The sequence below is a fragment of the Moschus berezovskii genome, chromosome 11 (genome assembly GCF_049115385.1).
Source record: "Moschus berezovskii isolate FMDL1 chromosome 11, NW_MosBer_1.0, whole genome shotgun sequence".
Taxonomy (NCBI): domain Eukaryota; kingdom Metazoa; phylum Chordata; class Mammalia; order Artiodactyla; family Moschidae; genus Moschus; species Moschus berezovskii.
This window is the reverse complement of record NC_142470.1, coordinates 104,032,775-104,057,103: the sequence shown is the minus strand read 5'-3', so window position 1 is coordinate 104,057,103 and position 24,329 is coordinate 104,032,775. Positions and strand designations below refer to the sequence as shown.

General features: G+C 48.3%; 1 protein-coding gene across 8 annotated transcripts in view; it reads right to left on the bottom strand.

The window, feature by feature from the left end:
- The window catches only part of AFF3 (ALF transcription elongation factor 3), a 643,034-nt gene that overhangs the window by 49,461 nt on the left and 569,244 nt on the right, over positions 1–24,329 (bottom strand). For all 8 annotated transcript variants that reach the window (XM_088841644.1, XM_088841640.1, XM_088841642.1 and 5 more), the window contains 2 exons: positions 10,261–10,447; positions 1,819–2,913 (listed from right to left, as the gene is read on the bottom strand). In XM_088841644.1, the coding sequence (XP_088697770.1) occupies positions 1,819–2,913; positions 10,261–10,447 (1,282 nt within the window). The remainder of the gene's footprint in view (positions 1–1,818; positions 2,914–10,260; positions 10,448–24,329) is intronic.

Sequence of the window (24,329 nt, the reverse complement as noted above, 5' to 3'; positions counted from 1 at the left end):
TCAAGGGGTGAGAAAGTGCAGTCAGGCACTACCCCTTCCCCAAGGCCAACTGGCGATCTCTCCTGGGGGACCCCTCGGTACCTGGATTGAGGGCGGGGAGATGCTGATCCTGACACCAACCTCACTATACCTGTGCCTTGGCCCCTGGATGGGGATGCAGAGAGGGGAGGCTGATCCTGGCCAGGAACGCAAAGGGGCCACGGGGCAGGCAGAACCCATCCTGGGGAAATGGGTAGGAGGTGGGACCAAGCATGCTCTGTTGTCCCATCACCTTCACTTACAAAGGACAGATTCAAAGATAAAAGGGAGAATTCCAAGATGGCAACCACAGGCATTAAATTCCGAGCATGGAGTCTTCTGAGTGGGGGCCGCGAGGTGAAAGTACTACACAAATCTCCAGCTGGTTTATTATTGGGAGACCCTACAGCCAGAGACCTGACTTCATTCCCAGCTCTGTCCTTTCTCACCTACACGACCCTAGGGCAAGTTACTTTAGGCTCTCTGAGCCTCAGTTTCCTCATCTGTAAAAGGGGTACGACAATAATATTTGCCTCATAAAGTTGTAAGGATTTTATAAACGATTCAGCATCCCTCATGGGGACATATACGTGTGTTAACAGTTGTGAATAATTCTGTCCCAAATTTGGGACCATCCATGATGACTATAATCTTTGGTTTGTCACCCACTGTGTTTTTCACTGTGGTCCTAGTTACTTTTGAAGATGTAGTAACAGGTGGGGGTAAAGATTCTCATAATTGGTTTTAAATTATGATTAAGTGATTCTTGTGCTCAAACATTCTTCAAAAACATCTGAATGGCCAAGTGTTTGGGTCTACTTCTGGACCCTTGTCCAGCTCTCCCTGCACTTAAGTCCCTGCCCACTCTGTCCAATCTGTCTCTGTTCAGCTGGCTTCCCTGCTTTGGCAGAGAATCCTCTGGTTACTCAGAAGTCCCTCCTGATTAGGGCCCTGTTCCCAGCTCTGCTTACGGCCCTGTTCCCAGCTCGTCTCCACCACAAAGTCCCCTTCGGCTCAATACCATGGGCAACACCAGCCTATGGCTCCCATGCCACAGGCTGGTGTCCCCTTCTAGGGTCCTGCTGCCCACAATCCCCACTGGTCACTTCCATATTCATGCCTCACCCTAGTCACAGCCTTACTCAACTCTATGAGGCAGTTGGTTTCTTAAGTCAATGAATGACCCAACTTCTTCCAGCAAAGAATGGGGTTCACCCGTGTTTAGTTTTCCTCACTGGTCCAGCCTCTGGCTCATTCCCTGAAGACACTCAGTGAAGATTTCCCAATTGCCTACTTCCACATGCAGCGGGACAGGCCTTAATTATCTATCATATGGGAATAATAGCTGGTCTTCCCACAACAGAGGGTTCTAAGGATGTTAAGTTGAGTTAATATGTGTCAAGTACTTACACTGGGCTTCCCTGGTGGCTTAGATGGTAAAGAATCTGCCTGCGATGCAGGGGACATGGGTTCGATCCCAGGTTGGGAAGATGCCCTGGAGAAGGGCATGGCAACTCACTCCAGTATTCTTGCCTGGAGAATCCCATGGACAGAGGAGCCTGGCAGACTACAGTCCATAGGGTTGCAGAATGTCAGACAGGACTGAAGCGACTTAGCAGGCTCCTACGCACTTACATCAGTATCTGCATGTGTAAAGTGCTCCATGAACGTTTGCTGAAGAAGGACACGTAAACTCCTGCTCCTGGAACATTCCAGACCTGTGGACCTGCCCACAAGTTCGGGGAAGGCCCACAAGTTCCCTCCCCCTGTGCCTTCATCCCCTTGGGTTTCCAGGCCTACCTTGCGTTTCCTCTTGGATTTTGGCAAGGTCTTTTCCACGGGCGCCTCGGATGCGTGGCTCGCGGGCACGCTCTCAGAGTCCTTGGCAGTGGGAGCACTCAAGACCCCCGGCTCCTGGGGCAGGTGTTCCGGGATCCTGGACAGAAGTGTCAGGTCAATTTTGACCCAGAGTGACCGGACCTCGTCACTGTCCTTCAACGGGGAGAGAAGCTCGTTGCGGCCGAAGGGGACCAGCGTGTAGAACTGCTCCTCCAGCTCCTTGGCAATGTCGCTGGTGGTCCTGGCGTTGATGGAGCCCACGGGAGCGCGGGGGCCGCCGCCGCTGATGCCGGTGGGCGCCTCCTTCAGCCTCGGGTCGTTCCCGGAGGCGGCGGCGGCGGCGGCCACGGCCTTGGACAGAGGGTAGTCCTCCTGCTCCGACTCCAGGTCCGAGTCCGAGGAGGAGGACGAAGAGGACGACTCCGTCTCGATGAACTCCTTGGATTTGGGGACGATGCGGCTCAGCCCGCGCGTGCGGCGCTTCTCGCAGGTCGCGGCCGCGCGCAGCTCCTTGCGGTGGCTGGTCCTGCCGTTGCCGCAAGGCCGGGGCTTGGGGGGCTCCGGGGGGAGCCCCGCGCCCGCCCCCAGCGCCTCGGCAGCTGCGGGCTCCTCGGGCCGGTGGCCGCTGTCGCCGGCCGAGGTCCTCTCGGCGCGCCGGGTGGGCTTCTTGCCCGCGGACCTCCGGGCCGGCGCGGGCGCGCTCTCGGCGGGCGCGCCAGGCAGTGCGGGCGGCGGCGCGGCGGCGGCGGTCACGGCCACAGCCACGGCCGCGGGCGGGGACTTCTGCTTCACCCCTTTGCTCCCCGGGGCCTTGTTCGCGGTCCTCGGCCTCTGCTCCTCCTTGCTGGCGCCCTTGATGTCCTTGTCTCGCAGGCCGGGCGGGCAGGCGTCGGGGAGCTTCCCGCAGTCCTGCGTGTCCTCCTTCACCGGGGGGTAGTACTGACTGCTCTCCGGCCCGTGGTGGCTTTCATTTTGGATCAGGACCGGGGGCTTGTGGTGATTCACTTTGTTCAGCCATTTATCCAGCTGCCACTTGTTAGAGGACGCTGATTCCGCCTAAAAGCAGAAAACCGGCAACAAACAAAACAGCGTTTAGGACAGACTCACCAAGATGCGCCTGGCTGTTTTTCTGACTTGCTGCTCCTCTAGGCGTGTGAGCAGAAACCTGATGGGCTGGAAACTCGAGGAACATGGAAGCAGCATGTGTGTGTAGCATCAACACAGCGTGGCCACCCGCAGGGCTTCCCGGTGACTCAAAGGGTAAAGAACCTGCCTGCCAGTGCAGGAGACCCGGGTTCGATCCTTGGGTTGCGAAGATCCCCTGGGGAAGGGAATGGCTACCCACTCCAGTATTCTTGCCTGGAGAACTCCATGGACAGAGGAGCCTGGTGGGCTACAGTCCACGGGGTTGTAAAGAGTCGGACATGACTGAGCGACTTACTCTTTCCAGGACCCCCACACTGAAATGCCAGTGCTGCAGTTTGAGAAATGAGAGGACACACTATTCCTCATTAGGACCCCTTTCCAGCACTTTTGAGTGTTATACAGTGTATATATTGGATATTTATACAGACATGCACCCCATGAAAGTTAACTGGGGTGTAGTTAGGAGACCTTGAGTGTTGAAGCGCATATTTACTTGGTGAGACTTGTAATTTGGGGAGAAATTAGAAAAGGGGGCCGAGTGGACCCTGCTGGACTTGGTTCGTCCATCCTCAACCCGCTTCCAACACACTTTGCCCGAAATGTTTCAGATGAGGAGGCAACAATGAAAACCTATCCTGTAAACAGTTTTGCTAAATTAGAGCAAATCCCGGGCATTCCAGGTCTTAAACTCTGACCCACAGATTGGCTCTGGGGGAGAGGGGAGGCCAGTGAATGCCCTGTAACAGAACGTCAAAGGTCATGTAGACACATTTTTGGGAGAGAATAGTTTGCATAGTTTGCATTTACCTCTCTAGGGATCTATGTCTTATTGAAAGGTTAAGAACTGATTCTCTTACAGGGAGTAAATGTTGTTGATTTCTAACAATAGTCCATTTATCCAGCCTCTCTGATTATTAGTAGATAGAAAAGAGGTGTATTGATAAGAACAGAATTTTGTTGTTGTTGTCTAGTTGCAAAGTCATGTTTGACTTTCTGGTAACCCCATGGACTGTAGCTGGCCAGGCTTCTCTGTCCATGGGATTTCCCAGGCAAGAATACCACAGTGGGTTGCCATTTCCTTCTCCAGGAGATTTTCCTGACCCAGGGATTGAACCCACGTCTCCTGCATTGCAGGTGGGTTCTTGACCACTGAGCTACCAGGGAAGCCCCATAGAACTTTAGCTAGAATGTTTTTAATTTGTGAGTTTTAATTTGTGAAATGGGGGAGAATTTTGGCGTGATTAAGGTGATGTATGTTTCCTTCCCTATGTCCTCCACTTTATAAATTCATGGCTTCTGATGATTGGGTGAGGTGGGGGTGGGGTGGGGCGCTGGAAATAGATACCGCCTAGAATAAAGAAGAATGGCTTAGCTTTGCATTTCATATTGGTTTGTTAAAGCCCAGAACAAGTCAGGCTACCTTGCAGGAGAAAAACTGTTCTTTATCATAATTTCTGAATGCTTGCTTTCAGGTGTCAAGATTTGCTTTTCAATAAAGAGGTTGGTGTTAAGAGCAGAACTCGGGGCACAGCCTCATGCAGAAAGGATCCTGTGGCAGGGCGGCGAGGTGCGAGGAGGGCAGGCAGTGCTTTAGACCCAGGGGTCCTGGCTGAGTCTGGGGCACAGCTCAGGGAGATGGGAAGCCTTTAATGGGCCAGCAGGGCCGAGGGCCAGGATGAAGAGGCCACAGAGTGTGGACAGCGGGCACTGGAGCTGTGGTAGGGACTCTGGACATTCTGCTGGTTCCCTCTAAACGGATGAGACCAACTACACTTCAGGGAACCGCAGCACAGGGTGTTGAGGGACTGGGAGCGACAAGTGACCGTAAGCAGAAAATGACCCTGCAGCACATCAGTGACTACTCCAGTGATTAAATCCTCCCTTTGCTGTGAAGGCGCCTTCTGGGAAATCTTAATGGGAGTCTCCTTGTGAGGCATTTCAGTGGAGGCCAGCACGGGGATCCCAGGCCCTGCTCCTGGGGCCATGAGTATGGGGGAGCATCCCCATGGGATACTAGTGTGGAAGGGGACTCTCTCATGACCCTGGTGGGAGTCTGGACTCTGACTTGATGTTCTGCTTTGTTTTCATGCCACCCATAGGGCCAGGACTCCTGAACAAGAGGCAAAAAAACAAAACGATAAAATTTTTTTTTGCACTTCTGAGTTTTATTTTGTAAATTCCGACCTGGCTTTAATGTGGCACCTCCAGAGACAGGGAACAATGGAACCTGCAGAGCCCACCTGACCTGGTCCATCCTGCAAAAGGGAAGTGACAGAGGAAGCAGGGTGGCAGAACACAGAATGGCTCCTTTGCCACGAGCTTCGATTTTTGTTGCGGTGCGCGGGATCTTCAGCTGGGGCATTCGAATGCTTAGTGGCACGTGGGATCTAGTTTCATGACCAGGGATTGAACCCCGGCTCCCTGCGTTGGGAGCTCAGAGTCTTAGCACCTGGACCGCCAGGGAAGTCCCCTGAAGACTAATTTGGTGGCAAACGCATTTACGGCTTTGAGGCTGTCTCCTCCCCAGCTCCGTTTCTCTCTGACCCCCGGCTGGGCCAGTGACTTCCGTGCCTCAGCCTCCCCAGATAAACAGGGCCCAGCAATGTGAGTGGCTGCTGAAGGCACCTTGCAGAAGGGGACGCACCCTGGACCGGGTGGACACATTTATGGTGCCATCTGCCACTTAGCGTCCCCACCCCCGCACCCCACCAGGTCATCCTAGTCCCCACCATCCTGAGCCTTCCACACCTCTCATCTCTTACATGTGAGGACACAGATGCCTGCCTGGAGCCAAAACACAGCAGCTCACAGGCAGACTCCCTCTAAAACTCCCTGGAGGGAGTCTTCACAGCGAGGGGAGGATTTAATCAATGGAGTAAAGGCCCGCTGCCCCATGTGCCACAGACTCATTTTTTCTGCTCTTCACAGCCAAAGAAATCAGGACCATTTTCAGTAGATTGCTAAATCACGTTCCCTTTCTCAAGGATCTACAGTGACCTCCTCTTGCCTCTCAAACAAAATCCAAACTCCACAGGCAGCCATCATCTTACAGGCATCTTTCATTGCTGGAACACCCACAGTGTGCTCCCACATGACATGTATCATCTCATTTAACCCACAGATAAGAGACACGATCATCCTTAGTTTTTAGATGAGGCTCAGAGAGATTAAGTAACATGTCCAAAGCCGCAGAGCTACCAGGCACCAGCAAGACTAAACCTACACTTGTCACAGTTGAGAGATGAGATTCCCTTCCCTGTTGTGTTGCCTAAGCTCCCATTACTCTCTGGGGAAGCCTCATGAAAAGGGGACCTTGTTCCATTTGAGAAGTGTTAGGTCTTCAAATGATAGAATTTGATCTGACTTTTGGAGAAGACACCACTAACTCTCCAGATAATACCTGTTGCCTTCCATTATCCTTAATGGCATCATCTTTTGATATCCACGTCTGTTTCATGTATATGAATCTTGTGTCTTCAACAAAGCCAAACACTGCTTTCCCGCAGAGGCCAGGTTTCTGCTTCTTTGTAGCCCTCGCAGGACCCGTAATAGGTTAGAGGGGCAGCTTGCTATGACCCTGTTGCTACTGATGACTCACAATGAGCTGTCACTCCCTGTTTGTCACTTACTCCTCAGAAAAACCTCACAGATTAGACAGTGTGCGATTATCTGCCATTTTGGGGATAAAACTGAGGCCAAGGAAGCTTAAACAGCCAAGAATTAGATGGCAGGGGAGGAGGGCAGACTTGGGGCTTGGAGCTCCTTGCCCTGGCAGGCTGCTGCCTCTGGTTTACTGTCTGAGCCATCCACTGGAGTTCTGCCCAGCGCTTGTTTGCTGGCTTGCAGTGTGTGTTTCCAGCCAGGACTCTCCTCTCTGGTCAATCTTCCCTCTGATTCATGCTCAGGCCCTCCAGGGTATACTGTAGTCTCTATTTCATCTACAGCCTTCAGGGTACCCACTGCCACATACCCCATAGATGCCTATTTAAGGAGAAGCTTGTTGAATCCATGAATAACTTGTAGTTTTGAAGATTTTCAAGAATGATCAAGGGTAGCATTTTCCAAAAAGTGCTTTTAGCCCACGAACACAGCTTACCATGGTTGGACATATTTGGGAAACAGCACAATGGAGAACACTGTTTGCATGAGTGGTGTTGGGGGCTGGGTGATGCCCTGCAGTAGAGAAACGGGCGAAACCTACTTGATCCTGGCTCTTCTAAAAATCCTGTGACCAGGGACTGCCCTGGTGGCCCAGTGGATAAGACTCTGTGCTCCCAATGCAGGGGGACCGGGTTTGATCCCTGGTCAGAGAACTAGGTCCTACACGCTGCAACTAAGAGCTCCCATGCCACAGCTAAAGATCCCACCTGCCTCAACAATGACCCCGTGCAGTCAAAGAAAAATAAAGTCCTGTGACCAGGCTCTTTCTTGTTCACGCAGCAAGCTGTCCCTTTACTTGGAACACTGGTCTAAGGAGCTCTGTGTGCCTCTGTAAATGTGCTAATGGAGGGGCAAAATGCACCCCCACCCCTTCCTGCTCCCTGGCAAGCTCTGGTATGAAAGGATGTCCCAGACCAAGAAGGAAGAAAGAGCTCAAGTGAAAAAAATTAGTCTGATGACAAGCAAGCAAACCTCAGGCCACAGAGAAGGGATCTGCAGCAATGGAAACACTGAATCCAGTGTCTCTTCCATGCCCACTAGGGGTTATATTCCATGGTGATGCATGTGAAAGGCAGTGGCTTTCTACAACCAGGGCCAGAAACACAGCTTGGATGAGACTCAGGAGAGCCAAGCAGGTGCCCAGTGCTGGCACGTTATGGGGCAGGGTGTCTTGGGACATGATGAAGGTCTCATGCTCTCATATCAGGACATTTCCGGGAGGGGAAAGGAGGGCCAGAGACGTTTGGCTGCAAAGCAGCAGGAACAGGTCTTTGCAGTGGAATGGGAGGTGTGTGTCTATGAAGAGCTGGGTGGTCCTGTAGGGGACAGAGAAACGGGTCTCACTGCTCTCTGTCAGGGGACCTGGGCCAGCTCAGGGCAGAGGAGAGCAGGGCTGCCGTAGAATCGGCCCTTAATGCTTCTTTCCCCTCTTTTCAATGTTCATTCTGCAAACTCATTGTAATTCTTTATTTTTTTTAATAAAATTTTTGGCCATGCCACATGGCTTGTGTGATCTTAGTTCCCCGATGAGACACTGAACCCACAATGTCGTTGGCAGTGAAAGCACAGAGTCCTAACCACTGGACTGCCAGGGAATTCCCTCCTTGTATTTCTGAAGGGTGTGTGTGTCTGTAGTCGTCTTGGGAAAAAATGTTAAAAAAAAAAAAGAAAACCAAGCCAAAACCCCCTTACTTTTATTCCAAGGAATACATTCCTTTCCAGCAGAGAGAAGTCACATGCTCTGTGGCTACACCTGTCACTTCTGCACTCCCTCTGCAAGGAGAAGCCAGAAGTTGAAACCTACCCGTGGCCTCAGGCAACTTAAACTCTAAGGCTTGCATTAGCAGATTCCCCTCCTCCTCCTCCTTGGTTGAGGGCTCTGATAGCTGCTGGAAGAAACGACAAGTGCTTCCTTTCATCACCAAGGAGTTCAGGTCTTTGTAATTATTTCAGTGACATTTAGAGGGAGTCGGCTCAAAGCCCTTTATAACCGTGCTTCTCTGAGTCTGGTTTCAGCCTCATCTAGAAACTCCAGGAGTCACATATCAACATGCAAATAATATTCAACGTTCCCGAATTTAACCTTCAAAGTCACAAAGAGCCGGGGATGGGGGCTCTCATTCACAGACCCTAAGGCTTTTAATCCACCGCCACTGTCCCCCTTGGCCCTTACGATGTCCCTGGAACCCAGTTCTTTCTACTACATATTCTGGAGTTTTTCAACAAATTAGATCACAAAGCTGGCTCTGAAGAAGCTTGGTTAATGCCTCTGTTTTTTTGGTTTTTTTGTTTCTGCATGTTTGTTTCAAATTATTCTCATTAGAATATCAAGTCTGTGAAGACAGGAATCTTCTTTGTCAGATCATTGCTGTCTGCAAGGGCCAAGCCTATCTGTCGCAGAGACTCAATAAATACTTGTTAAAAAACCATAAATGAGTGAATGAACAGATGAAGAAATGAAATGACGGAGAAGGAATATCAGCTTCTGGGGAAAGTCAGGGTTATATCAACATATACCTTCTATAGGCTAATGCTGCTAAGGGCCTTTCCCTTACACAGCGAGATAGAGAGAGACTGACAGATCGAGAGAGATGGAGGGAGAGACACAGGCACATAGACCGGAAATGTGAGGCTGGTTGGCCCTTAAAGGTGCTCTCCTCTCAGCACCAAGCTTTGGACATGTGGGTTTGGTTCATTTTCGAGCTTATTTAGAAATTTGGGCCCCACAGTGGTACAGAGGGTTGCAGGTAAAAAAAAAAAAATCCTATGACCCTCAGTAATGTGAAATGTGTATACACTTAAGAAGAAACCTATTTTATTCCTTCTTTAGAAATCAAAGTCTACCCTTACCGATCCAGAAACTGGACAAGTGTGTTCTCAGTCCTCTCTCAAAGATCCATGCTCTGAATTACTATTTAATTTTCCCCTTTAAAGTAGAAATAGCAATGGGTTTTATCGGGACTGTATCATGTTTTTATATGAGGCACCTAAATCTTCCCCACAGATACTCATCATACCTATAAAAGCTTTCATTATTATTTTTAGGTTCATGCTAATTTTTCTCTGTATATTTTCACAAAGAAAACACAATTAAAAAGGTTTTATTTATACTTATAGCCCGTGTTCTTCTAATCTGTGACAAACTGCAAAAAGGTAAGATTCTAGCCATGTCTACTCCACAAAACTCCTTTCCCCTTGATTTACAGGGGCTCACACAGCTTCAAGTTGGAGCTGCCCTATCTGCTTATTGTCTCACTGACCCCAATCCTCGGGTTATTTCCAGTCAGCGATGTTTACAGCATGTTTGGAAAGTTCTGGAAGTCAAGATGGAGATTTTTGGACTGTAAGAGATGAAGTTTCTAGATCTCAAAGGAAGCTCTGTAGTTAGGAGCACTTTGAGGAGGAGGTTGGGGGAAATGAGCCCAAATCAATCCTGGCAGGCTGCCTGGGAGTGGTGGCCATTACGGGTCACAGCAGCTTGCAGGCCACGGAGGCTAGGGGAGTGGGAGGTGTGAGAACCACACTGGGAGGAGGACCGACTGTGCTCCCGGGGGGAGAAGCGGGCAGGGGAGGCCCCTGGAGGCCCGCAGTACTCACCTCGGGACTGGAGTAGTGGGGAGGCTTGCTTCCCTCGCTCTCGCTGGAGCTGCTCTCCGTCTCCGAGTCGGACCCCGAGCTGCTCTCCGAGTCGCTGGAGGAACTGCTCCCACTGCTGCTGCTACCGCTGCTGCTGCCCTTGCTCGAGGGCGCGGAGGCCCTGCAGTCGGCCGGCTGGAGTCCGGCACTGCCCACCCGCGAGGAGAGAGAGGGAAGGGAAGCTGAGTGAGCAAACACGGAAGCGCCGCGGAGCGCGCAGCTCGCACATCTGCCAGCCGTCACCTGGACGGAGCTGGCAGAGCCACCGGCAAGGTCGCCGCAGTCTCCTGGTTGAGACAACGGAGGCACAGAAATAAAACTGGGAGCGAAGGCTGGTGCCCCCTGGCCATCGGGCACCGGTTGGTGTGACTGGTCTGTGTGACCATTTCAGAAAAGGAGGTGACGTCGCTGCAGGAGGACTGTCCCTGTTTTGCTGCTGTTTCTGGGAATGGCTTTTCAAATGCATCCCTGATTCCAATCATCAACCAAAAAAGCCAGGAAATCCAAAATGCTTGAAATATTTTGCAAAGAACGAAAAGGTCTGTTTGCTTTATTTTAGGAAGTGGGCTGTGAGGAAGGGCACAGTGTCCTGCTCTGTGCTTTCACGGCCTGCTGGAAGGTTCCAGACACAGAGGGACTGACCAAGTTGTCTGGCTTCCTACCTCTCCCCACCCATAGAATCCAGTGCTGTCGTCTTTACAGGAGCTGGGTTGCTGTCTAAATAGTACTTTTCCTTTGAGCCTTTTATTAGAGAACTGGAGATCCCTCACTCACAGTTTTTTATTTACTCTGACTTTAAAATTCAACTCCAGTGCAGTGGCATACAGCAATACCGTTTCAAATTATACTCCATGTTGATATCCACGCTGAAATCTGCCAGAAAGTTCTATACTCAAATTAGAAACTCAAAGAGAACAGCAAACATGGATACTCCTCATGGCAATTAATTAACCACAAAAATGCAAATAACACACATCCGCCCAAACAGTGAGCCATAGAGAAAGTTCTGGTACTCACAAAATAGCCAACATCTTCAGTGTCCGTTATTAATTGCATTGAAACACACCTGACTCTGTCCTTTTTGAGGTCAAACTCTAAACCTTAGAAAATGCAGTGACTACTTTTTTCATGTTGAGTCAGCACATATCGGCTTGCTTCTCCCACTTGTGACCACCATTTCAACAGGATTGCATGCAAGTGAGCTTGTCAGAGTTTATGGTCTCAAGCGCAAAAGCAGCCAGGGCGAGGCAAAGGACCCTTCCCATCCGCCCCTTAGATCTTTGACAAATGCTTTGCCGGGGGACAGATTCCTATAAATCCTCAGTGTAGGGGCCGGGGGAGGGGGCTAAAATGCATTGGGATTTTGCTTTTCAGAAGAATGATAAGACAAGAAATCATCTTGCCAGATGGACCTACAAATCAAAGCACTGTTTTGAATTGCAGGTTTAAGGAAAAGTGCAGTTTGAAACATAACCTTCCCTAGTGGTTTTTATTTCTTCTGCCAGTGTCATGGTCCGTACCCAAACAGTCCAACAAAATTCTTCACCGTCAGGCAGCATCTGCAGCCCGACACCTTGCCTGAGCTAAAATGATTCCTTTCCCAGCCTGGTGTTTGTTCCAGTGTTGAGTGAGGACTCCTGGATCTTTAGACAGAGGCTGGGAAGGGGCAGTTAGCAATCAAAGGGTTATAATATTTCTTTCTTCCCTTATGAACTAAAATCCATTCTTCCTAGGGGCTGAGTCAAAGTGACTACTATCAATGGAATCATAAAGGAAAGGCTGCTAGATCCTGAACCAAACATGAACGTTTGGGATCCATGTTAACGGTTTGTCAGTAGGTCCCCAAAACACTGGGGAAACACTGCAAAAAAACAAAAACCTTCCCAAACCCAAACCAACACAAACCCAAACCTAAAAACTCCCCAAAGCCAAAGAACACACGTTGGAGGAAAGGGATCTGTCTGCCTGCCACACTCTGGAATGACATCTGCTGAAGTCCAGGAAATTAAGAGAAATAAAGAGCATTTTGATTGGTTTTATATGATGGTCAAAGGCTTTGATCACCAAGCGGTACATTCTCCTGCCTTCATCCCCACAACAAAGGACATGTGAGGCTGGCGCTGTGTGCACCTGGTTGTTGTGTTTGCAGCAGAGGCAGCAACGTGTGTGGAGTTCCCTGGGGCCTGCACCACAGAGTGACTGTCTTTTGAAGAGCGGCCCTTTAATTTCTGGGAAAATGTCCATTAAACAGTTACTGTGCCGCCTTTCTTTTATGACCGCTGTCCCGTCGTAATGAGACCCACTAGCCCAGGGAGACAGAGTCTCTGATCTGAATCAGATTGGCAGAAAAGCCTTAAGAGTTTTATGTTTTCCTTCCTTATATTAGGAAATTCACTTAATATGACAGTTTTACTGGCATAACTATTATTTGCTTTTGAAACAGTTGGGAGAGCCAAGAATTTTAGGTTTTCTTCCTGCCTTGCTTTGAAGGCTTGCTGTGAGGCTCTTGTTGCCTCTGGGGTCAGGACTGAATGCATCCGTGTTTTCGTGGTCTGGGTAGAGACTGTGTGGCTTTTGATATGACAATCCATATTAACGATGGAGGCAGGCCTACGTGCAAGGGCTCTGGAGGCTTCGGTTGTTGGATTAAGGTAACTGTCCCGACCTCCATAAAACCTGCTCCACTAACTAGCCTTTTTGGGGGTCACTGGGGAACGCTGGTCATTTCAGACTCAGTGTAGTGACCATCTTTGCCATGAGTGGAAGCCGCTGTGGCAGCCAGGGTGGCAGAATAAAGAAGCCAGAGATGGTCATCACAGCAGATGAGAACTAAGAGAAGGATGGTGGTGGTTTAGCCGCTCAGTCATGTCTGACTCTTGTGATCCCATGGACTGTAGCCTGCCAGGCTCCTCTGTCCATGGGATTCTCCAGGCAAGAATACTGGAGTGGGTAATCATTCCCTTCTCCAGGGGATCTTCCTGATCCAGGAATCAAACCTGGGTCCCCTGCATTGCAGGCAGATGTAAGAGAAGGATGGGCTCACTTAAACCAGAGAAGCTCTTTGGAGTAGTGGAATTAAGACGATGGAAAAAGACATATTGAGCATACCCTCCTGCAAGAAGATTTCAGGCTTTATATATTTAAAACTGCAAACAGCGAACTTTAGTGTGCTGACTAGTTGTCATGTTTCCATACCAAAGACATTAACAATTTTTTCAACTTAAGTTAAAAAGTAACTTTTTCCTGAAATGATAACATGGATAGACTGTCGTGATGACACAGCATTGGACAATTTTTAGGAGAGTTCTTGGACTCTATGCCATTTCCAGATCATGGTGCCCTTGAAAACATGTGGACGTGAAGATGTTACTGAGATCATGGAATAAAAACCTTTGTGTCAACAGACTTCACACAGTGCCTGGGACATAATAGGTGATCACATGTGATTACTGAATGAAAAAATCAATAGAATAAGGATTTAACCTTTCAAAAAGGTTACAAACTCATTGGAAAATACTCTGATGCTGGGAAAGACTGAGGCAGAGGAGAAGAGGGTGACAGAGGATGAGATGGTTGGATGGCATCACCAATTCAGTGGACATGAATCTGAGCACACTCTGGGAGACAGTGAGGGCCAGAAGAGCCTGGCATGCTGCAGTCCATGGGGTCACAAAGAGTCAGACATGACTTAGCAGCCAAACGAGAAAAACAATCTCTCTTCTCTATTAAAAAAACAACAACAACACCAAAAACAAGTAAGGGGATTTCAGTCCCTCTCGTACTTTTCCAGTGTTAATACATCTCCTTGAAGAGAATGTCTTTAAACGTACTCAAAATTTCATGTGCTATGTAATGTAAGCCCAGTTCTTCCCTGGATGGTTTATTTCCTTTTGGTGTTTTTATTTCAAGAAATGTTTTGCCTGCCTCATGAAGTGGCAGAGACCAAAAATACCCATTTGGGAGTGGCTTAGCTTCACTCTAAACAAATTACTTGCCGTGCCCCTTCCTTTGGCTGAATCTGGCCTGGGCTGAGCCTGAGTACAGATGGTCAGAGAAGAGATCTGGACCCCAGATGCCTAGATCTCACAGCACAGGTCCTCCTGCCAAGTGTACTGTGGGGCCTGAATAAATATCCAAAGTCGTTCATGAGCTTTGAACTAATATGGAACGTGGAGGCTGGCTCTGTGCCTGGTGGGCGCTGTGTGGGTCTCTGATGCCCAGCATGCCGCTGAGATGGATTGAAGGATGATAGTTTAGGAGAAGCCCCGCTCCTTCTCACTCGGCACTCTGTATGAACTCACACATGCTTGATCTCCAAGCCGTCATCAGTGCCCTGGCGTTGGTCCTCCTTTACTGATGGTGCCACTATTGATACCAATTGATCTAAAACTATAACTACACTGTTGTTTAGTTGCTCAGTTGTACCTGACTCTTTTGCAACACCATGGACTATAGCCTGCCCAGTTCCTCTGTCCTTGGGATTTCCCAGGCAAGAATACTGGAGTGGGTTGTCATTTCCTTCTCCAGGGGAGCTTCCTGACCCAGGGATGGAACCCGATTTTCCTTCATTGGCAGGTGGACTCTTTACCGTGGAGCCACCAGGGAAGCTCCAATAACCACATTAGGAGATACGAACGTGGAAAAGCTGGCACAAGGAGGTTTGCTGTTGCTGGAATTATCTCCCAAATAGAAAACTGGTAGGACTGTTGGTCTTGGACTAAAAGTTTTTGTTAGCTCTGATGCTGGGGAAAGATTGAAGGCAGGAGGAGAAGGGGATGACAGAGGATGAGTTGGTTGGATGGCATCACCAACTCGATGGACATGAGTTTGAGCAAGCTCTGGGAGCTGGTGAAGGATAGGGAAACCTGGTGTGCTGCAATCCGTGGGGTCGCAAAGAGCTGGACTGAACAACAAAACTCTGTAATACCTCTAGGAACAAGTCTTGTATTAAACGTGGCTTTTGAAGCTCTTCATGGTCTGGCCTTAATTAAATCTCTGGCAATTCCTCAATGGGTCCATCCCTAAACCTCAGCTATAATAAATCTCATCACCTTGACAACCTGGGTACATTTGCATGTGCTATTTTCTGTGTCAGAAAGCCCTTTCTCCCTTTCTTCCTCTGGTTACCTCGAACTCACTTTCCAGGAATGAGTTGCAACATCTAAAAGTTCCAGGTTGCCAGCTTCTCCAGCTAGTCCAGGCTATATGAGGAAACATGAACACCCAGAAATCCCATGGCCAGAGGAGCCTGGCGGCCTACAGTCCATGCGGTCAGAAAGAGTTGGAGCATGCATGCATGCACACACATACAGGGAGTGAACTGCCATGTCTTTCCTCAGGCCTGAAGTTCTAGGCTGATCTGCCTTCTCTCCATCTTTCAGTCTTCTTATGATTTTTTAATGTATACCTGAAGATTTTAGCTATGCTTTGCAAGAGGAATAGAGAGAAGTATATCAGCATCTTATTCCAGAACAGGAACCACTTAATTAATATTTGTCAAGTGGGAGCCAAGACATGGACACACCCTAACTGTCCATAAACAAAAGAGCGGGTAAAGAAGACATGGTGCATGGATACAATGGAACGTTACTCAGCCATGAGAAGAGGGAAATAATGCCACTTGCAGCAACATGGATGACCCAGAGATCGTCCTGCTGCGTGAAGTGAGGCAGACAAATACCAAATGATATTGCTTAGATGTGGAGCCTAAAAAAGGTACATACGAACTTACTTACAGTAAGAAACGGAGCCACACATGTAGAGAACAAAGGCAGAAGTTACCCCTATGGTTACCAAGGAGGAATAAATTGGGAGGTTGGGACTGACACATACGCATTACTATAAGGAAAAGAGATAACTAATAAGGACCTACTGTACAACCCAAGGAGCTCGACTCAATACTCTGGGGAAATACATGGGAAAAGAATCCAAAAGAGAGTGGACATATGTGTATGTATCACTGATTCGCTTTACTGAACACCTGAAACTAACACAGCATTGTAAGTCAACTATACTCCAATAAAAACTAAAAACAGTATTATCAAGTCAGAAGGAACCCTCTCTCAGTACTTCCAAACTCCAGCCCTGTTTAACTGTATTAAAAGCCGAAGCATGAAGCAGCCAAGCAGATCTCTTCTGCAGTCACTGCCCATTCTACCACCCAGCCAAATTAGCCAATTTAGTCAAAAGACATTTATTGTGGAAATTGAGCTCTGATTTTAAACATCTGTGTACTAAAGCTAGAAAGAACGTGTACATGGATAGTCTTGTGAGAAAAATGACTCGGACTGAGAGTGTAAAAATGTTAAGGATAAAAAGGAGGGCGTGTCTTTATGTTCAGAGTGAGTGGCATGGGGTAACGGATGCTCCTGTGTGACCTTGCTGAGAATTCACTTGGTGCCAGGTGCCGCAGAGCTCCAGCGTGCGTGTGTGTGTGTGCTCTGGGGAGGAGGGGGCTGACAGACACTTAGCCAGGCAGAGAGCCTGCCACAGAGGAGTCAGTTTCTTTCAGCTTCTCCAGGGAGAGAAGTGAACCGTCAGAAACTGTGCATGCATGCGTGCCTGTCTAGTCGCTCAGTCACGTCTAACTCTTTGCAACCCCATGAACTTCAGCCCACCAAGCTCCTCAGTCCGTGGAATTCTCCAGGCAAGAATACTGGAGTGGGTTACTGTGCCCTCCTCCAGGGGATCTTTCTGACCCAGGGATCAAAGCCACATCTCCTGTGTCTCTCACATTACAGGCGGATTCTCTACCCGGTGAGCCATCAGAGCCATATAGAATCATAAACTACATGAAGTCAGCTATAGAAAAAACGGTAATGCAAGTTATGATACCACTTGTTGACAATGCAAAAACTGCATATTTTTCACTAATATACAAAATCAAACAAAGGAAAGCTCTACAAATAAATCAGAATGGAGCATGCAGACCCCAGGGGAGGACAATAGCCATACCCCCAAACAGGAACTCAGGTCTTAAGACCTGAGACCCTGGGGTTTTCTTTCTGTTATTTTATGCCTCTCTTTCTTAGAGGGTGAGTATTATTCTGTCTCTTTCTAGGTAGGGACAACCAAGTTCCTAATAAGGGACAGAGCTGAGATTCTACTTCCAGAAAGCTATCCAATGAAAACAATCAGGGATGTGTACAACATGTATCTACAAGGATATATGCTCTTATGTTATTTGCAATAGGCTTCCCTGCTGGCTCAAATGATAAAGAATATTTCTGCAATGCAGGAGACCTGGGTTCAATCCCTGGGCTGGCAAGATCCCCTGGAGAAGGAAATGGCAACCCACTCCAGTATTCTTGCCTGGAGAATCCCATGAACAGAGGAGCCTGTCGGGCTACAGTCCATGGGAAAGGATTTGTAAACAACCAAAATACCCATTATCAGGAGATCAGTTAAATAAATAACTATATTCTTATGCGGAGAAGGCAATGGCAAGCCACTCCAGTACTCTTGCCTAGAAAATCCCATGGATGGAGGAGCCTGGTGGGCTGCAGTCCATGGGGTCGCTAAGGGTCGGACACGACTGAGCGACTTCACTTTCACTTTTCACTTTCACACATTGGAGAAGGAAATGGCAACCCACTCCAGTGTTCTTGCCTGGAGAATCCCAGGGAAGGGGGAGCCTGGTGGGCTTCCGTCTATGGGGTCACACAGAGTCGGACACGACTGAAGTGACTTAGCAGCAGCAGCAGCATACATTCTTATGAGGGAATGTAGTACTATGCAGTTATTATAAACATATTAGGGCAGAATATTTACTGCCATGAAAAATTCTCACTCTGCATTTGTGAGGCAATGGGCTTTCAGTACGCCTATCATCTGAAGGCAGAGAAATGGACCAGGAATACCTACGTGCTAACCCTGCTTCTTCCCCTGGAAGAGAGAATAGGGTTTTACTGACTCAGGGTTTTTAAGCTTAAGAATCAGAGGGTCCCACTTGTCTATAAACAGGTTCTGACACGGGAGTATTAAGAACACAGACTGTATAAGTCTTTTTGATGGGGTTTGTAAGGCCCAAGCATGGAATTGCTGAGATGTAAGCACTTTGCTACAACCTCCAAGGGCACCTGGGGTGCACCCGTGCTAGCTGTGGGGCACCGCTTTCTCTGCTGTGTTTCTGATCTCTGCCAAATTAGTGAAGGCCATCATCAAACCTCACGTGATATATGTGCCTGGTCTTTCCTGGACAGTATTCTGGCTACAAAGTAGCATGACTGGAAGTACATAAAATATATACATATTATATATACAGAGGAAAACACTGGAAGGATACATATTCAAATGTTAACTGTGGATATTTTCAGAAGGTGGAATTATGTGGATAAATATTTTTCGAACATTCCTATTTTTTCCAGTTCTTCATTTTTTCACCAATATAACATCAGTTCAGTTCAGTTCAGTCGCTCAGTCGTGTCCGACTCTTTGCGACCCCATGAATCACAGCACGCCAGGCCTCCCTGTCCATCACCAACTCCTGGAGTTCATTCAAACTCATGTCAATCGAGTCGGTGATGCCATCCAGCCATCTCATTCTCTGTCGTCCCCGTCTCCTCCCACCCCCAATCCCTCCCAGCATCAGACTCTTTTCCAGTGAGCCAACTTGTCGCATGAGGTGGCCAAAGTATTGCATGCTTTCTTTTAAATGTCAATTACATTGTGCAACATTTTTCTACTACTATATTATTGAATTTAGCTTGCTAGTATTTTAGTTAGGATTTTGGGAGGACCTATATTTATAGGTCGGAGAAGGCAATAGCAAGCCACTCCAGTACTCTTGCCTGGAAAATCCCATGGACGGAGGAGCCTGGTAGGCTGCAGTCCTTGGGGTCGCTAGCGGTCGGACACGACTGAGCGACTTCACTTTCACTTTTCACTTTCACACATTGGAGAAGGAAATGGCAACCCACTCCAGTGTTCTTGCCTGGAGAATCCCAGGGACAGGGGAGCCTGGTGGGCTTCTGTCTATGGGGTCACACAGAGTCGGACACGACTGAAGTGACTTAGCAGCAGCAGCATATTTATAGGTGAATTTGACGTATATTTACATTTATCCATTTCATGTTTTGTGTTCCCTGGTAAAAAACCCACCTGCAATGTGGGAGACCTGGGTTTGATCCCTGGGTTCAAAGATCCCCTGGAGGAGGGCATGGCAACCCACTCCAGTATTTTTGCCTGGAGAATCCCCAAGGGCAGAGGAGCCTGACAGGCTACAGTCCATGGGGTCGCAAAGAGTTGGTCACGACTGAGTGACTAAGCACAGCACACAGCATTTCATATTTTGGGAACAATTTTTGGCAGGTTTTGCAACATGGTGGTTTTAGCTTAAATGAATATATTGGATAGTTTTTCACCTTTTATAGTGTCCCATCTATAGTAAAGCTTACATAGTATGAGAATTATTTGTTCCTTGAAGTTTTAAAACTTATCACTTAAAACTTACCACTTTTGTAATAACAGAAGTCTAAAAGTCTAAAAGGGGGTGCAGGGAGGCAGGTCTGTAAATATCACTGGGAAGCAGAGAAATATCTGCACCTCTTATTTGAGTAACAGACAGGATTTAAGCTGGGAGACCTGGTGAGTTAGGGCCTTGGAGGACACTGGGCTTGCATCCTCGTGGAATGCTTCTCCAAAAGCCTGTTGGCTGGGCTAGACCATCTCTGAACCTTACAGCTAAGCAAAACCCGCCTGCAGCTGCATTACTGTGCAGCCCTTGGCAGCGTTTAAGAGACTTGCCCAGAAACTGCTGCCTTCTGGTGATGCAAGCTTGCTTCCCTTTGAGTCAGGTGGGTGGTCCTGCCAGTGAAGCTGAGTTGAAAAATCTTTCTTGGCTCAGAGAGCATTTCAAAGCCAGGAACTCAACATCCTTCTCTTCACAATTGGGACTGGCATTGCAATGTAGCAACAGCTCACTTTATGGGAGCCAGAAAGACCCCCAAGCACAATGCCTCCCCTGGCAGAGTTACTGTCTGGATAGAAGTCCCATTTCCATTTTATTAATTTTATTATTAATGTGAATATTATATTAATAAAATCAACACAATTTTACTACTATCTGGATAAAAGTCAGATACACAATGTGAAAATATTTTCTCTGTGTGGGTAGTCTTTTCCCTTTCTTGATGATATCGTTTGCAGCAAAACACTTTTAATTTGGATGTAGTTGATTAGCTTATTTTTTATCCTTATTTGACTATTTTTGATAATAGATGCTTCAAAGTATATGCTTTACTAACATTTTTCAAAACATTTTCTTTTCAGATGCCTCCTCTGAGCCTCACGATAATCCTACACAATAAGAGAGGCATCATGCCACTGCCCAGCATGGGTGCACACATGGAGAAGGAAGCCTGCACAACAGATCCCGGGCTCCTCAGGCTAACCTGTACTCTCTGAGGACCTAGACTTTCTCAGTGACTGGGTTAAATCATCAGCCTTTCTGGCCTCAGGCACATTAGGCACAGCTAGAGAATTTTTACCATGTGAGGCAGAATACCGTGTAAACTTTAGAACTGGACAGACCCAGGCAGACATCTGACCTCCTCTGCATGCTCACTGTGTGGCCTTGGGGAAGTTGCTGACCCTCTCTAAGCCTCTCAGCTGCCTCCCTGGATTAGGGGGTAATAACAGTGTTGGCCTCATAGCCTCTCACTGCCATTCTCATCTAGTCCTAGTTAGCAGGACTAGATGAGAACATGCTTGTAATGTTCTTAGCACAATGCCAAGTATATAGCAAGTGCCCAATACCTAAGGTTAACACTAGTCTCCTTTAATTTTTAATACCTCTCATACTTCTTCGAACATGGCAGCCCAAACAGATAGGAATTCCTCCAGTTTACTGGCATTCTTAACTCATATTACCCATCTCTGGTCACTTCATGGGATTATCAGATGTGCTATCAGGAAGGAACCTGGGAGATTAGCTACTCTGTCTCTTGAGAAAAAGAATGTCGAAGGTGAAACAGCAAATGAGCTTTCCAACACTACTTCTTGCTGCTGCTGCTACTGCTAAGTCACTTCAGTCGTTTCCGGCTCTGTGTGACCCCATGGACGGAAGCCCACCAGGCTCCCCCGTCCCTGGGATTCTCCAGGCAAGAACACTGGAGTGGGTTGCCATTTCCTTCTCCAATGTGTGAAAGTGAAAAGTGAAAGTGAAGTCGCTCAGTCGTGTCCGACCCTTAGCGACCCCACGGACTGCAGCCTACCAGGCTCCTCCGTCCATGGGATTTTCCAGGCAAGAGTACTGGAGTGGCTTGCCATTGCCTTCTCCGAGGTCTCCTATTTCCATAAACTTTGCTGTTTTAGTGCAGAGCTCCAGACAGCTAGGACCTTGAACAAGGTCAAAGGCAGCTCCCAAGGGAGGCTGGTGGGGTCGAGAGATTGGCAGCACCCAGCTGGAATCGAGTATGTCTCCTGAAAACCCTCCTCCTACCCTCATCTCCGTCTGAATACATCAATCCCATTTCTCTCCTGTGTTTAAAGCAAATAAACCAAGCTTCTTAATGTCAGCATGACGTGGTGTTTAATTAGCATCTCACCAAGGAATACAAGACTTAAGAATGACAAGCATAAGCGATTTTTATGGAAACCAAATGACAGTATGTGAACCCAGACCTGTGGCCGTGCCCACTCAAGCTGTGATCTCGTGAGCCGTTGTCAACCGGGCTGGATTTGCTCCCCGGATGAGGACTCTCAGGGCAAACATGTCAAGCATTATTCAGGTGTTTCTGCAGGAAGCGCTCTTCAGAAGGGCCTTTCGAAAGGCTGTGTAATAGAGCAGAGCTGACAGACCGTGTCTGGTGACAGGGAACATGGACAGCAATTAAAATAAGCAGAAACCTAGTAAGGAAGGACATGCGGGCCTCACAGTAAGAAGCGCCCAGAGAGGGGAGTTTCCAGGACCGGCAAACTCAGAGACTCTGGGGCCTCAGCAAGGACCCAGTTTCTTTCCATAGCCTCTCACTGCCATTCCTGACTTGTCTGCAGACTGATGCTCCTCACTGCTCTCAGATGGCTGCTACAGTCATCACACATAGCTGCCCATGTCCAGGAAAAGGGATGGTTCTATCTTATTTCCCTCATTGCACAGACTACCCCTCATGTCAAGTTGGCTTGAACTGCATCATGTGACCATGGTTAAACCAGTTCCACAGTAAGGGTGATAAGACCACAAAGATTGGGTTGGACCAATCAACAGACATTTCTTAGGGCTGGCGCCTAACCAACTTCCCCTGAAGAACCTGCGGCTCAGTGTAAGGTGAACTGAATAGAGGGTTCTCTTTGTAAGGAAGTGAAGACCATCATCCAGAATGCCTGCACTATCCATGTGATCCTAACTTCCCAGATACCTGCCACATGTCCATCAAGGTGAGCTTGATCAGTCAGTCCAGCTGAGGTTCAGGGAGAGTGAGGCAGCCTGGAAACCTGCATTCCTGGGTTGTAGTCATTCCCTGGAGGTTTCCACCTCCCCATCGATTAAGACATGGGCTTGGATCAGATGATTTCTAAGGTTCCTCTCACTACTAATATTCTCTGATAAATCTATAATTAATAAAAAATCCAATGATCCTCATTTTAGTTACTTGTCCTGAGAAATGCCTAATAGAATTCTAACAAGATGACATGCTCCTTTCTGGGCTTCCTAGGTGCATTAATGGTAAAGAAGCCACCTGCCAATGCAGGGGATGAAGGAGATGCAGGCTGGATCCCTGGGTGGGAAAGATCCCCTGGAGTAGGAAATGGCAACCCACTCCAGTATTCTTGCCTAGAAAATTCCATGGGCAGAGGAGCTTGGCTGGCTACAGTCCATGGGGTCTCAAAGAGTCAGACATGACTGAGCAACTGAGCACATACATGTTCATTTCTGTGGAATTCTTTTCCTTTCCCTCATTCAGGATGATGAGCCAGAGAACACTGGCCCCCAAAGCCATGATGACTCATTACAGCTAGTTAGTCCTGAGTGGACTCTAATATGCTGTCCCTGTGTTTTTTTCCTGAACGTGCATGGAGGTTTCTATGTAATGGTTGAGCACATGTCAAACACCTACCTTTACAAGCCCAGGTGATCACAGGCATTCTCTTGACAACTATGTACTGAGCCTCTGATACATTAGATGCTGTGCTGGGAGCTATAGATTTCTTAGCTTGCTGGGTGTTGACTTCCAAGATGAGCTGAAGGCATTACCTGCCTGAATCCAGCCACATCCAGAGCATCTTCCTGTTGTTTTAGGTCAGTAGGGTTCCTCTGCCATTTAGAATTTGCCAGGCTCCTTCCTTGCCCTGTGGGTCTGCACCCACGCCTATCTGGCATTGTTCTGAGCACAGTGGGGGCAAAATGCACCATGCGAATCCACACCCTCTGATTTGGAGGGCCCAGAACAAGGTTCCAAACAAGGCAGTGCATGTCAAGTGTTGAACTGTGTGATAAAATCCTTAGGGCTGACAGTTGAGGGACCAGGGGAATAGGGAGGGCCAGAGTTTTCAGGGGGGTCCCCAGAGAAGTGGGAGCTAAGCTGAGTGCTGAACACAAGGTGGGATTTATCGTCTAGAGTAGAGATGGGTCAAGCCTTGGGCAAGGGGGTCGAAGAATGGGTGCGAAGCCAAGGCCAGCAGGACCCATCAGGTTGGGTATGCAGGGTGAAGAGAAACAGGCTCAGACCGGAGGCGGTACTATTTATCCTTCCTCCTAGTCTCCAGAGCCTGGTATCAAGCAGCCCTTTAATTAATTACTTAGTTTACTTTGGTCCCAGGGGCCCGCGCCTGTGATCCTGTGTCTTTCTCGATAATTGGGACCGGCGTTCCCGCGAACGGAGGCGCAGGAGCCCTGTGGCTTGCGCATGCGCAGTTCACTCGCGCGTGCCTTTCCCCAGGTTTCTGGGTTCTCTAGCACCACGTGGACAAGCCGGGCTCCTCCCATCAAGCCTGGTTCTACAGATCTCCGCACTCTAGCCCTTCTATTTAGGCACACGAATAATGACGAACAGAGCTGGAAAAATAGACAGGGACTGACGGATTCCCTGGAC